Consider the following 15,394-nt stretch of genomic DNA (forward strand, 5'->3'; position numbering starts at 1 on the left):
TTTAATACATCACACATTTGACAAATTACGACTCAATTTGTACAAAATCCTTTTTAATGAAAAAATTACAAAATATTGCGGCACTGAGAACTCACAGACAGAGAGACACGATGTCAGGTGGCCCAGAAGGAGCTGACTCTGGTTCCTGGCTTAGTCACTTTTCTTCTGGGCTCTCCTGCTGGGCGGGTCTGTGAGCTGGACCATGTTGAAGTAGACCAGGCAGCCCAGGAAGGTGAGGTAGGAGAAGGAAGACACCAGGACAGGGAACAGGTCAGGGAGGGCTGCTGGGGGCTCCAAGACCACGCTGGACACACTCAGAGCAGCCATGAGCACCACACACACACAGAACTGCACACACACACACACACACACACACACACACACACACATCAGAGAGAGGAGACAGTGAGGGTATCAGTTTTAGACATCAATCAACAAAGCCAGCCCTAACAGAGTTAGCTAGCCACACAGAGCTTTAGATCTGGGTCTATTTCCAGTCGAATCATACACACGATAGTCTAATTGTCGAGTGATTTAAGCGGCGCAGCCCACGGTGTGGGGACGGAGCCCACGAACACGACAGGACCCCGAGCGCCACTCTTCAGACGTACATTTTGTTTTCACACCACGATGGACAGGCAGTGTGTTGGGAGCCAGATCATCATTCACTCTATTTAGAACCTGCGACCCAGGGATCAGCGAGGGGGCGTAAGCACCGTGTGCAGCCAGCAAGCCAAGCCAACACCCCCGTGAAACCCTAACCTCATCACTGGGCCTTGTTATTTACGCCGCTTGTGTAAATAAATATATCTAGGCAAACCTGTGTTAATGACACGCTCTATAAAAAGACACCTCCTGCAGATCTCTTGACACCCTGCCGGGGGTGCTGTCTGTGGGGGCTGCAGTCTCTTCAGACGCTACAGCAGAAACTTAAATAAGTGATAAATAATTCCCTGCCTGGCAGCCAGGCTTTCATGCCAGGCAGCTTACACAGGCTCACAGTCGCACATGATCTGATATTTATACAGTTGAGGGCCACGTCTTCTCATGCTGATGCAATTTAGGTCAAGACCTCCTGGGCTCGCCATGGCGCTGCGCCTTTCCCAAAGCTCCCTGCTTCCTGCCCCCTACTTCCTGCTTCCTGCCCCCTACTTCCTCCCCCTACTTCCTGCTTCCTGCCCCCTACTTCCTATCCCTGCTTCCTGCCCCCTACTTCCTGCTTCCTGCCCCCTACTTCCTGCCCCCTACTTCCTATCCCTGCTTCCTGCCCCCTACTTCCTGCTTCCTGCCCCCTACTTCCTCCCCCTACTTCCTGCTTCCTGCCCCCTACTTCCTGCCCCCTACTTCCTATCCCTGCTTCCTGCCCCCTACTTCCTGCCCCCTACTTCCTATCCCTGCTTCCTGCCCCCTACTTCCCGCCCCTTTCTTCCTACTTCCTGCCCCCTACTTCCTGCTTCCTGCCCCCTACTTCCTTATCCTTTTTCCTGACTCTACTTCCTGCCCCCTACTTCCTGCTTCCTACTTCCTGTCCACACCAGGAGCCTTCGTAGCGTGTACCGGCTACTCACCTTCCAGCGGACCAGCGTGGCCAGGTGGAGGCAGGGCAGGCAGAGCGAGGCGAGGCGGCAATACGGCCCCAGGCGCAGCTCTTCCACGGAGCAGCGCTGCAGGGCGGAGAGCAGGTGGGTGCTGAGGTGGAGGAAGGCCAGCGTGGTGACACAGTACGGGAGCAGCAGGCCGTCCTTCAGGAACAGAGGCAGCATGCTGCACACGCAGGAACCACAACAACAGGCCTTTTGAGCGACACACACACTCGTATCCACCAAAACCCTGGTCTATTCGGTAAGATAAACGTACCACATTGTACAAATACATACTTCCCCCCCCAATCTGACAAAGAATTGGCATTCAGTATTCTTACAATAAGTGTGCTTAAGGCCTCGTCTCCCAAATTGGCGCCAACAAAAGATGAGTGTCTTGGCCCACAGGCGAACACAGACGTTGCAGGCTGTATTGGAGGAGATCGGAGGAGCAGGAGGGCTGGCAGAATGACTGGCTGTCCCAACACAAAGTGTGCTTACAGACTAGGAATGCTGACCATGCAGTGTAATCCACAGATATCCCAACACTAAACCACGCGCACAACAATTAGGGCTTCGCAGGAAGAGAGAATGTAACGACAGCTGGCCAATCGCTGGACAACTCCTCGTCCTCCCTCTCTCCTCTCTGTGTCATCCTCCCTTTTTACCTGTCCTCCATAAATAAAAAAAACAGAATTCATATCTCGGGAGGGGATAAGGTCATCTACTGGTCTCTCTTTTTTTTTTGGGGGGGGGGGGGGGGGGTGGAGTCGTCCGACATTAATTCTGGGGTTTTTGGCCTTGTGTTGAGAGCTTGTTCTCTCGGACAGTTCCTGGTTCGGTGTGGCGCCTACGGTCGATGCCCGGTGAAGTGGCTCCTTACCTGAAGGTGGAGGTCAGCAGAAACCAGATGGCGATCAGGGGGAGGTGGTCGAGGAGCAGGCAGACGGCTCTAGACGTGAGGAACGCAGGAGACCGTTGTCAGCCTCACATATTTCACATTTTCGATTTTACGCGCTCTGTGCGACACCGGCTGTTCCCTCCCCCAACCTCACCCCCCCCCCCCCCCCCCACACACACACACACACACACACACACACACACACACACACACACACACACACACACACACACACACACACACACACACAGCTTAACAGACTGTGTTCCAGAACATCAGCAGTTGGGTATAATGTTTTGTTTACCTTCTCACTACAGCCAAATATATCTAGTGGAAGGGCGAGTGGACGGGCTATATCTGGGTGGTTAGCCTGCTCTTAACTGAGCTGTGTCTGTGTCAAACTGATGTTGGTAGCTGTGACCACACACACACACACACACACAGAAAGGAGCACTTTCCATAATTACAACAGCATCCGTTGGAGATCCTGTTACAGTTATTCCAACAGCCCAATCATTGATCCCACACACACACACACACACACCGCTCTCTAATCCTGGGACGTTCAGAATTGATTGATTCAGCAGGCAGGTGGGAGTTAGAACTCGATAGTTAATAAAGAAACAATCCGCCTAATCTAGATTAATAGATCAGTGAAATCTGCTAGCCATCCAGGAGGGGCAATCTGGGCCTAAAACTTCCTGTTTTATCTATATGCACAACAGTGAGGTAAAATGATTAGTAAATATACATACACACACACACACTAACAAGCACACGCTTGCATACACACAGCCCGATGATACTGACCAATCAGAGGCTAGAGGGAGGAGCCTAGTGACAATGGATTGAATAAACCATGAATAAATAGATTGATAAATTGATTATTGATGTAGTACCTGACATTCCCTGTGTGTGAGTGTGTGTGTGTGTGTGTCATACTCACAAGGCAGGCAGAAGGATGGACTTCTCATGAACTTGGAAGGAGAAGAGAAAGAAGGCCAGAGAGCAGTTGACCTGAACAGAACCACCAGTGAGGCATGAGACCAGCACGATGCAACACCAAACCCCCAGGACAACCCTACCCAACACTCACCAATGCCAGCTTAAACTGCCACAGCGTCGGCTTGGTCAGCAGTCTTATCGACGAGGGCAAGACAGCCAAAAGGGTCATTCCAAGACTGAGAAATAAAGAGAAGAAGAAGAAAAAATAACATTATGCCTGATGGTTCATTAGAGGGGGTTATTAACCAGCGGCGGAAGGGCCAGGCCGTGAAACCAAACCCGCCGGAGCGAACCGGAGACCCGCGGCTGCTGGCTCTTTTTATAAACACGGCTTGGTCAACACATAGCCACCCAGCTATGCGGGAAATGTATCGTAATACGGAGGCCCAGGCTTAGGACTGCCCTGTATTAGTTTAACCCTTCAATTGTCACTCTCTCTGGGGGGGTAGGAACAGGAAGAGGGTTGAAGATCCATCAGGGCCTGAGGAGGCCCCGGGGAGGGGGGTGAGGCCTGCTAGCCTGGGAAGGGAATGGATGTGTGAGAGTGTGTGTTATGGATGGGAAGGGTTCAGCGGAGTTCGAAGGTCAAGTCCCACAGGTGACACATCCCCCCCCACACACACACACACACACACACACACAAGTGTACACGTTAACGTCCCAGCAGCATTTTCATTTAGAGGAGGCCTACATTCAGCCTGTCAGGAGAGAGAGGAGGCCTACATTCAGCCTGTCAGGAGAGAGAGGAGGCCTACATTCAGCCTTTCAGGAGAGAGGAGGCCTACATTCAGCCTGTCAGGAGAGAGAGGAGGCCTACATTCAGCCTTTCAGGAGAGAGGAGGCCTACATTCAGCCTGTCAGGAGAGAGAGGAGGCCTACATTCAGCCTGTCAGGAGAGAGAGGAGGCCTACATTCAGCCTGTCAGGAGAGAGAGGAGGCCTACATTCAGCCTGTCAGGAGAGAGAGGAGGCCTACATTCAGCCTGTCAGGAGAGAGAGGAGGCCTACATTCAGCCTGTCAGGAGAGAGAGGAGGCCTACATTCAGCCTGTCAGGAGAGAGAGGAGGCCTACATTCAGCCTGTCAGGAGAGAGAGGAGGCCTACATTCAGGCACAGGTCACCACGGCCTTCATCATCTTGAAACAGGGCCTCGGGGAGGCAGAGACATGCTGGGCTGACATAACATGTCACTTTCAAGACCAGGACGTGTGGCTTGAGTGGGGAAAACAAGGAGGGTTCAAGTCTGGGGGAGGGGGGGGGGAGGGGAGAGCGGTGGCCTTGGCAGCGAACGTCCCCTCACCAGATCTGAGCGCTGCCCGAGTGTCAGCAGCAGCTGTGGCTCAGAAGCGGCTCTGAGATATTATTACAAGAGGGTAATCTTGTTTTCATACGACACAGTCTTCCCCTTGTGTTCCCTGCGAAGCTTCCCTCTGGAAGGAAGGAGGGGGGGGGCACGGAGAGAGAGGAGGAGGGAGATAAAGAGATGGAGAGAGGGATTACCTGAGATAGAGCTGAGAGTCAGTAGACAGGAGGGTTCTGATCTTTATCACTACGTTCAGACTGCACCACGTGTTGGCCACTTTATCCTGTCGACACACACGCACATCATTCATTAATCATTGAACACTGGCAATATTACACTTCATACATTTCCAAAAGTAGTAATATACAAATCAAAAGTCAAAATAATCCATAGCGTCTGTGAGGATCTCGCATGAAGAGTTTCAAAATTAGACGCAAACAAATATGGGCAGCTCTTCGAAGACGCATTCCATTTCGAAGAGAAAGCAAATAAGTGGCATTGCTCTAAGTAATCATTTCCCAGCTGAAAAGCCAATAAAAATTCCACCGGCATTCCACGGAGCCATTTGTACAGGAGGGCTTGAGGAGGCATTCCCCCCCTCGTAAATCCCTCCTGTCAGAAGAGGCCTGGACGTCAAAAAAAGCAGTGGACATATTTGTAAACTTGGAGACACGGGGTTAAATGTCCGGAGAGACGAGTTTCTGCATAGGCGGCAGATTCAGACCACCTCGTAGGGTGGGAGGGCACGGCGTCTGTGATCACACGGCGTCTGTGATCGCACGGCATCTGTGATCGCACGGCGTCTGTGATCGCACGGCGTCTGTGATCGCACGGCGTCTGTGATCGCACGGCGTCTGTGATCGCACGGCGTCTGTGATCGCACGGCGTCTGTGATCGCACGGCGTCTGTGATCGCACGGCGTCTGTGATCGCACAGGGTCTGTGATCGCACAGGGTCTGTGATCGCACAGGGTCTGTGATCGCACGGCGTCTGTGAATTTTTCAATTCCGTCTCGTCTCACGACACCTCGAGGACTGGCACTAGGGGCCGGCGAGGGGTTTCAGGACAAGGGAGTCAGGGACCCTGGAGTCTGAGCAGGCGAGCGCCCCCGCTCCCCTCACCCCTCACCACCCCCCCCGCTCCCCTCACCTCCCCCCCGCTCCCCCCGCTCCCCCCTCCCCCCCGCTCCCCTCACCCCCTGACACAGGTGTTGTTTTACGGAAGCGTTGCGACGGCCCTCTCATCCACATCCTGACTAATTGCAGAGCTCCTTATGTTTCCAATCCTGAACTCTTTCCCCCCCTGGACGAACACTGTGTGCACGGCTGCATCCACACGTGTTCTTTCAAGGGCGCGCGCGTGTGTGTGTGTGTGTGTGGGGGGGGGGGGGGGGGGGGTCGCGTGGGAGGGGCGCGCGTGGGAGGGGGGGCGCGTGGCGCATGGGGGGGGCGCGTGGGAGGGGGGGCGCGTGGGGGTTCTGCAAACGGGGTTCTGCAATGACGTGCTGAAAAGACCCTGGCAGTCAACGGAGAGATTTATCTGTACCTCACCACAACGACACGTCCAGAGAGGGGAACTGATCTCCTGACCTTTCAACATTTGATTTTCTGTTTTCTTTGATCCTGCTGAGGGTCCATTTCCAATTGGCTGAGCACAGCGCAATTGATGGAGGGTAGCAGGTTGTCTCACCACAAGTGTGAGTGGTTGTGTGTGTGTGTTTCTGCCCGTGTGAGCCTGTGTGTGTGTGTGAGTGTGTGTGTGCCAGTGTGTGTAGGATGTTATGGGAAGGGTAGTAACCCCTCTAAAGGGGGCTTTGCTGACTGGCACACATCTTTCCACCAGTGAGAAACCATGTTGTCAAGCACAAACTACATTGCAGATTTATTTCCGGAAATACACATTTGGTGAATAGCCGCAACAAAAATACGGCTTGCGGGTGCCAAAACCAAAACCCACAATGGGGGTGTATATATATATATATATATATATATATATATATATATATATATATATATATGTAGGGTTAGAGGCTGTGCACTCTGCTGACATGGAGAAGAGGACTAGGTCACAGGGCGGTGAACGAGCCTCTGTCCAATCACGTTGTCCGGTGTGTACCTCAAACAGGCCACGGCCCACAGGGAAGATCCGGTGAAGGACTTGCAGGGCCTGACCGGGCTCAGAGAGGAAGGGTAGCCAGCAGAGGGCAAAGGTCACCAACACTGTCACTGCAATCTTCACCAGCAGGAGCAACCTGAGCAGAGCGGGAGAGGGAACTGAAATGTCAGAGACAGGCGACGAAGAAAAAAGAAAAAAAAATCCAATCCAATGAAAGCCTAAAGTAAAACCCTATTCTTTATTTCTCATCATTGAAACTGTCCCTGTATGGCATGAACTACATGTTAGGATTCAAACGTGTGTTTAGAAAGTCATGAATGAGCTCAAAGGCTCCTTCCTTTGGGCCGCAGCTCTCTGGTGGAAGAGCTGCTCACAGGAATAGCTGAGGATCTGGACATAGTGAGAGTCATCTGGACATATCTCTCTCTGGCCATCTAATCCAGCTATCCTTGCTCTGCCACATGCCCTTGGTACATTGTTACTAGATAAACAGTCAGCAGAATCTGTGTCAGCATGGGATCTGACTGCCTCAGTAGGGCTGCGGTGAAGCATGTGCAGGATGAGGTAGACTGCCTCAGTAGGGCTGCGGTGAAGCATGTGCAGGATGAGGTAGGATCCTGCCTGGTCGGAGGGCTCAAAAACAAAGAGCACCGACTGATTCTCTTTCTGAGGTTTCTCACTCCGGTTTGCACTTGTGACTCATGCACACACATGCTTGTCTAGCCCAGGACACGCACACAGACACCCACACACACACACACACACACACACACACAGACACCCACACACACACACACACACGGCCTCACCCCTGTCCTGTTGAGCCCTGTTTGGTACACTTCCCCAGCAGGTAGCAGAAGAAAGGCAGGGAGTGGTACAGCTCCATCTGCTTGTAGCTGAGCGCCAGGCAGAAGGCCAGCGCTCCCAGAACATCCCAGCCCAGCCCCAGACCCACCACCCCCCACAGGCTCAGCCCCAGGCTCACACTGTTATATCAGACACACCGGTCAAGGGAAACAGCCTTCCACAGGTTCATGTACCTAAGGAACTCTTTTGTTCAATGCTGGTCTGTCTTAGAATTGTATTAAGAGATTGATATGCTGCATAATATATGAAGGATACTGGAAGTGGCCGTAGTCGATGAGGATGAGACCAGGATAGAGGAGAAAGCAGAGAGTGGTACACACCTTGAAGAGGAGAACACACGCAGTGTGATTAGTAAGTGCTCTTTTCCCGCTCCCCGCTAGTTTAGAAGGATTCGAATGGAGGCAGCGTCATTACCTTCTTCTTTGGGGCTCCGTCATTTAAGTACATACAGTATACGATAACTGCAGGAATGTATATCAGCAAATCTGCCACAAGGACTGAGACACAGAAAAAGAGACATGCTTAGTGTTTAGGCTTGCAAATAAAAAAAAACATATTTCATCGACTCTTTTGTGATTTTTACTTTACCCATAATACACAGTATTTGGGTTGTTTTTACTGCCATTTAAAAGCCTCACCTGTGGCTCTCATGAACAGCTTATGTGCTGGGCTTTCATAACCTCTAGATGTGTGCAATGACACCCACTCTGGGTTGATCAGTTTGGCGCTAAAAGAAAGCAAACAACGTGTACAAAATTGGAAACGCAACATCAGGTTTTGACCACTGGTAACGAGAAGTGGGCATGTTTGACTGCCACGCGGACTTTAACAAAGCATTTACGAAGGTAACTTACAAGTGAGCGCAGAGCAGGCTGTGGTATGCTGTGAGGGGTGGATAATCTAGACCCCAGTAATTCAAGTCATTGTCTGTGGTGTTGAAGTACCTGCGCAAACAAAACAAACTCTAGTTTTACCTTTTTCCTCCTCTTACTTTTGAGTGTGTGGTGGACGTGCTGAGATCTAGTAGATGTGTCTGTAAATTTACCATTCATGAACAGGGAGATTGTGTGTCACTTCTTGCCAGTGTCTCTGAGCCTCATAATCGCCGAACATGGGTGGTTTACCTGCCCCTGTAGAACAGAGCGGTAGAACAGAGCAGTAGCAAGTTAGCTGTGGTAACACGATAAAAAAAATCTAATCCACCATGTTAGCGTGCAGCCTATACAAACCACCAAACGTCGGAAATTACGGTTTTATTTACAAAACGCATAACACAGCATGTATTGGCCATTTAAACTAGACCTTGCTAGCTAGTAGATACAGCTCTCTAAGTAGTCGTCATGGTTACCTGAATACGAGTTCAATGAAACGCACCACCTCGCCGTAAGACTAATCAAAACACATGCAGATACAAGCCTCCAGCTCTCCATGGCAACATAAAAGATAGAGTATTTTGTTCGCTATCTAAACGCGAAACTCTCAGAAAGTCTTTCTTTGACTGACTGTTTATATTTCCTCATACGTAAGCGGAAAGGGATTCTTAGCACAGTGTCATTGGACGCTGGCTGATGACGTTTTGGAAACTGTCCGGAGGGACTTGATTCTGAAGATACACCCATCAGATGATTGTCTGCAAGAGGACATCAGCAATTTGTCCAAACCCCGTTTTTTTCCCCAACAACGATTGTGCAACATTTACAAGGGATTATGTTCGATATGTCATGAATTTGAAGTGGACTGTTATTCGTTCATTCATAAATGTCTCAGTGCGGGGAACATTTTAACTGTAAATAGCCTTATTAAATAATGACAATGCACATGATTATTAGTTAATTCAGTCAGACTAAGTTTTTGATCTTACAGTGTCTATAGATACCCTTATCCAAAAGAGTAAATAAAAATAAAGCTTTTCTATGACTGAATAGCATAAACATAGGCTTTTAGTATTGAATAAAAATGGAAAACACTAGCAGCTATGCGATACAGTCCTGGATATTAAAGCCTACCTACAAATGTTCAGTTTATGGGCTGTAGGCTCCTGATGTGTAAATAACTGAAGGGGTCTTATTGTGTAAGCAAATAATGTTACCCCTCCCCCGCACACACACACGTACACACACACACACACACACATACAAGCGGGTCACATGGACACTGGGCGATTCTGTCCAGGAGACATACCCAGGGGAGGTCTTTGCTGACCTTTAAGTCAGTTGACATCCACTGTTACCAAGGGGTCTTTAGAAGCAAGAGAAAACACATTCTTTGTGATTCTCACATCATTCATTAATAAATAATACTAACCTTGGACAACCGTTGATTTGCAACGACAGTTTCATGACAATAAGAGGCCTATGACTCATTGTTGCCCATTAGTTATTAATGCATGGCATGCCAGCTTTACTTTGTCATTTATTGCTTCATCTTTGTACCTTTTAATATTCAGTAACTGCTATATCTACATTTACTGGCTATGATCTGCGCCCGGAGACTGCACGGCCTGGGCTGGAAGACCGCCCATGAAGAATTAGAGCTTGTGCCCTGTTTTCCAATGTCATGCACTCATCTCATCTATTACCCCCATCATGACATCTAGAATGTTCCCGGTATTAAGACACTGTGTGGGCCAACAATATGAAGGGATGAATGCTAACCTCTGGCTTATGAAGGGATGAATGCTCACCTATGGCTTATGAAGGAGCCATATGCGTTCATATCCCTGGTGAGAAGTTTGTTCATGCTCTAGTAGGCATGACACAGACACTTATTGTTACTACAGCTGGCCATGATCTAAATGACGATAATCAATATATACCACCGTATACAACCTTTGATAAAATAGATCTAGTTCTCAAATAAATATTTCAAATAACTTAGATCTAATTAAAATCAACAACTCACAAATGAAAAGCAGTTTTTCACATCAAAGTTTCTCATCAATGTATTATTTATTTATTTTGCATCGCTCTGAGTTTTGATTAGTCCTAGATTTTAGTAGATCATGGAATCATGGAATTAGGACTCTAAACCCTAACCCTCTTGAGGTGTGGTCCTCCTCAAGGTGGTCCGAGGTTCGTTGTCGTTGCCGGACGGGGTTATGGGAACCGCTCACTCTCACTGTGCACACAGCCGCACACCTGACGGGGAAGCAGGTGCAGTTATAAAGGTCAACGTCGAGTATGCGTGTGAACTTCTCGCGATATGCAGCGCCCAACCACTTTCATTCACTCGAATTTTCGTCCGTCTGATCTACAAATTAATTCTAGAAAGAGAGATGTGTTCACTCAATCACTATGTAATAAGTTTACATTGAAGAATTATAGGCTGACGTTGGTAATTATTTATTTGAATTATTTTGCAAACATTCCTAAAAGCATAAAAAATAGGCTTTTGGCATTCATTCACATATGCCTTGTAGCCTACTGAATACACTCCAACAATTTATATTTTTTTAAGAAAAATGTACAGTCTCATTTATGCTAAAAATCCGCTGTAATTTTGGTCTGAATGTAGCCCTATTATCTACAATAGCTTCAATCAGTTAAGCCAGGGAAGGCAACATAAATGTGCCCAACTCTGCGATAAGATGCTTATTGCCAGGGAAGGTTACGGGTTGACGTCAGGTCGGATTTATCGAAAGCGGAATCTGTTATAACCTTGCACTTGTTAAAGAGTCAAGTCTTTCCTACCAGCTGTTCTTAAAATAGCCCCACCATCAAAACCCGTTGAATCGAAACAATTTCGCAGTGTCTTTACCCTCAGACAAAAAGACACCTTACAGAGAAGTAAATTATACAGTTGAGTGTATCATTCCGGTGCCGACACACAGTCTTGTGTTGCCACCTATGTGGAAGTCTATCCTTGTGTTTCTTCGCTTTTAATTACATATCTGCCTGTGTCAATAAACGCCACCTAGTGGTGTTTATGAGTTAAGGTCTCTGGAATCAATGTCTCGGCGTGTTTGTATCAGAATACCATTCAGGTTTGGAAACGTACCAAAACGAGAAAAGGAAGGCATTCATGACATGGAAGACCATATTTTCACAATTTTTAGTTTTGTCTGTAAATGTGTTTCATAATGTTTTGGCCTACGTAATAATAATAGTCGGGTGTTTAGTTTTGTTTGAAAATAATTGACATGGATTTGGCTTCTTTAAAAAAATATATAGGGCCTATCCCAAGACATGAAATTGTTTAGAAAAACTTCAATATATATTCAGATGTATTTAAATCTAAATATATTTAGTGAAAAAGACTAAACGCAAAACAGGATTAGCCTATAACAAGGCCTAATAAGAAAGGTAATACAACCAACTATAAATGTGCTATTATAATAGCTATAATAAAGCTATTTAGCCTACTATTTAGATACATAAATTACAGCAAGACTCATTCGAAACACGGGTCTAAACCTGGTTGAGATGCCTGCATCTGCTTGTCACTGACGCGACAAACTATAATATCAAAGTGCATAAAATATTGCACAGTTGCGGATGGGCCCCCGTTATCCGGTCACCGAGAAGCGTTGGATCAGCAGCTTTTTCTGTCTTGAAAGTGAATTTAAGAAGACAGCCCTTTCTCTTTTCCCATGGGTATCAGTTAAATATAGCCCAGCCCTAACCCCTGCGCGCCTGCACACCACTCGCCATTTGCTGTTTGTGTAAAACTGATTAGCCAGACACAACTGTGAGACGAAGTGTTACTTTTATAGTAGCAACTGAAACATGCATATCGCCTGTTTCTCTTGTAACACGATATAGCAAGCTGGTATCTCGCCATTAACATTACATAAGTAGCCTCGGCCTTTCATCACCTTTCATGTTTACAAAAATAAGTGCATTTAAGTGCTCTAAATAAAATTTAAATAATAAAAAATCTATACAACATATGTATTAACATTTGTGATAGAAGCTGCTTGGTTTGCATCCCAAAAATATTTTTAGGAGAAATTGTTTTGTTTGAAATGGCTTGCAATTCGTTAAATCATTCCATAAAGAAAATACAGTAATATATTTTCATGAATTAAAATAAAATGCAATAACCATTTTAACACCAAGGATGGTTTGTAATGAAATAGCATTATATAATAAACCAAGTATTTTTTGTATCTATAGGCAATGGTTTTGCTGAAATTCAAAAGAAGTAAAGGCTACGATTTACTTTGCCGGTGACAATTCTAAAGCACACTTAATATATGTTTGAAAACCCTTTTCCAGGATACAGACCTAATTGCCAATTAACAAAGGCAATAAACATGTCATTACACTGGCATTATTATCACTTGGGACTAGATTGTTCAATTATATTTCAAGGGTTTAAAACCTTGCTTGCTCTTGTGTTTTCTAAATTCTGAATTAACGAATCAGTTAAATGAAATGTTAAGAGGATTTATGTTTCTGTCTTAGATTTATTTACAAATGAATCCAGTTTACAACACAATAGATCTACATAGAATACATATTTGAATTTATAAACAGACTTTTTGTTCAGAGCATGTTGTAGGAAAGAATATCCGCGTTGATTACAAATCATTAACAGTGAGCTTCCAGTTACAATAAAGAAAATGTCAAATAATACCAAAGCTCGTCTATCTATAACTGTTGTTCAGTTCAAACAAGAAAATTAAACAAATCAAATTCAAACAAGTATAATATTTTCTTTTTACAAATATGTACAAATATTACCTGTACAGAAAGCTTTCCATTTAGTTTCTCTCATTTAGAGTCTATACATGTCTACAGATTGGCGGACAATCTCCAGTGCTGCCTATAATTCTGTACAGTGTTCCACCCCAAAGCTATAGAAAAATAGGAGTTTTTACTTTTACTGAGAAGGCCATTTGGAGACTGCTGCCGTTACTGTGGGTAAAAACTGTCCCGATATGATATTAGAGGGAACGCTCAGAATTGGCGCAATAGCAGCTGATGTCCGGGTAAGGGACAGGGACTGCGCGCTCAACAAGGCGGACTGAACGGTCACCGGAGGCCGCAGAAAAGTCTGGGCGCTGGATGAAGTGCTCGAGACCCCTATGATATTCTCTATACTAAAAGAGGGTCTACTTGAGGGTTCGGATTTGATCATCGACGCAGTGCTCAGGCTGTTGAGCTGCAGCTGCAGGCTGGGGCTGAGTTGTGAGTTGAAAGCTTTTCTGTTGAGCTCTGCGGAGGGTAACAGAGGAACTGTCGGGGGCAGCATGGGACCCACCGGGGGCATGTAAGGGTACTGCAAAGCCGCTGGATGTGTATAGGCAGGGTGAATTCCATAGTGCCGTCCGTAAGGATTCCCAATGCTATATGCCCCGAAACTTTGCATCATGAGAGCTGTCTGCTCGCGTAGAATGTCAGGTTGGTGCCTCTTGAAGCGTTTCCTCCGCCGGAGAAAACTACCGTTGTCAAACATATCTTCCGACTGGGGGTCCAGGGTCCAGTAGTTGCCCTTGCCAGGGTTGCCCGGCTCCCGGGGGATTTTGACGAAACAGTCGTTCAGCGAAAGGTTGTGGCGGATGGAGTTTTGCCAGGCTGGAAACTTCTCCCGGTAGTATGGGAAGCGGTTGCTGATGAACTCGCAGATACCGCTGAGAGTGAGTTTCTTCTGCGGGCTCTGGAGAATGGCCATGGTGATGAGCGCGATGTATGAGTACGGCGGCTTTACCAGGCTGTTCTTTGGTTTGCTCTGCGTGGCACCCGACGCGCTCTCCTGTCCGTCCGCTTTGGTTTCTCCCTCCCCGGTGCTCTCACAAGGGCTTCCCGACCCCTCCTTCACTTCGATCTCTTCCACCTCCTCCGGGCGGTCTTGCATACCTTGGCTTTCGCAGTCGCTGTCCCTTTCCATACTCTCATCGCCCTCACCGACCACGTCGATATCCACATCTTCGGTTGTGAGCACCGTCTGACCGGACATGTCGTTGGAACTGTTGCCTCCAGACAGGGTCATCACAGCTTACTTTACCGAGGAACAACCGGGATGTAGGTGAGTGCGCGCACGGCCCGTCGCCGTCAGATCAGATGTCACCAAATCTAAATGCAGGGCAGAGTCGCCTGCCAGGGAAACTTAAACTTCAGAAAATATTTCTCCAGTCGCGTCTTTCGGATTTCGGTTGATGTGCTTCACGCCTGGTGTCCTTCGGTCGGTATCTCCTATAGCAACGGCAAAAAAGTGATTTTTGAGTGCGAAGTCAATATGACACATGCTTTTAAAGCCGGCTTTAAGCACTGTCTGATAGATTACTTTTCTGTTTAAGATATACTATCAGTAGCGCCACGTGACGGCGTGACGTCAGACGTCCCCCTGTTAAACCATGCAAACTGAAGTTGGTTCATGGATTTGTCAACAAAGGAGGGACAACAGGAACACTGCTTCCCACTCTCTGGCTGTGTCCGTCCGTCATAGACCATTTAACGGTAGCAGGGGGGGGGGGGGGGGTAAGTTGCCCTAGATGATTGAAAGATGTGATGCGCATTAACTCGGCTGCGCTAAAACCAAATCTTAACTTTACTTAAACAAATTGTTTTGAGTGCTTCTGGGTGAAAACGTCGACAGCTAAGTTAATTGAATCTATTTTAGTTATTTTGTGCTCGTCTGTTGCATGGAATTGAATAATAATTTAATTTATTTTACGTGTGGT

The 15,394-nt window shown here is 47.3% G+C and overlaps 2 protein-coding genes across 7 annotated transcripts; both read right to left on the reverse strand.

The window, feature by feature from the left end:
- Positions 1 to 36: 36 nt before the first annotated feature.
- Positions 37 to 9,320, reverse strand: alg6 (ALG6 alpha-1,3-glucosyltransferase). 6 transcript variants are annotated; one of them, XM_084692495.1, is made up of 14 exons: positions 9,119 to 9,311; positions 8,816 to 8,900; positions 8,625 to 8,714; positions 8,409 to 8,497; positions 8,185 to 8,267; positions 8,026 to 8,090; positions 7,713 to 7,898; positions 6,904 to 7,039; positions 4,986 to 5,071; positions 3,578 to 3,662; positions 2,464 to 2,532; positions 1,922 to 2,008; positions 1,569 to 1,764; positions 37 to 348 (listed from the first exon to the last, which is right to left on the reverse strand). In XM_084692495.1, the coding sequence occupies exons 1-14, from the start codon at positions 9,198 to 9,200 to the stop codon at positions 272 to 274; spliced, it is 1,416 nt and encodes a 471-aa protein (XP_084548621.1). In that variant the 5' UTR covers positions 9,201 to 9,311; the 3' UTR covers positions 37 to 271. The 6 variants fall into 6 exon arrangements, with proteins under 6 accessions (XP_084548621.1, XP_084548619.1, XP_084548618.1 ...); XM_084692493.1 differs by lacking the exon at positions 1,922 to 2,008 and adding an exon at positions 3,428 to 3,498 and having other exon boundaries at positions 7,713 to 7,889; positions 9,119 to 9,309; XM_084692492.1 differs by lacking the exon at positions 1,922 to 2,008 and adding an exon at positions 3,428 to 3,498 and having other exon boundaries at positions 9,119 to 9,309.
- Positions 9,321 to 13,157: 3,837 nt separating this feature from the next.
- Positions 13,158 to 14,990, reverse strand: foxd3 (forkhead box D3). Its single transcript, XM_084692721.1, has one exon. It carries the CDS (start codon positions 14,701 to 14,703, stop codon positions 13,594 to 13,596), a length of 1,110 nt encoding a protein of 369 aa, XP_084548847.1. The 5' UTR covers positions 14,704 to 14,990; the 3' UTR covers positions 13,158 to 13,593.
- Between the last annotated feature and the right edge of the window lie 404 nt (positions 14,991 to 15,394).

This window comes from Hypomesus nipponensis, chromosome 26 (assembly GCF_054491055.1).
Source record: "Hypomesus nipponensis isolate SF chromosome 26, ASM5449105v1, whole genome shotgun sequence".
NCBI classification, from domain to species: Eukaryota; Metazoa; Chordata; class Actinopteri; order Osmeriformes; family Osmeridae; genus Hypomesus; species Hypomesus nipponensis.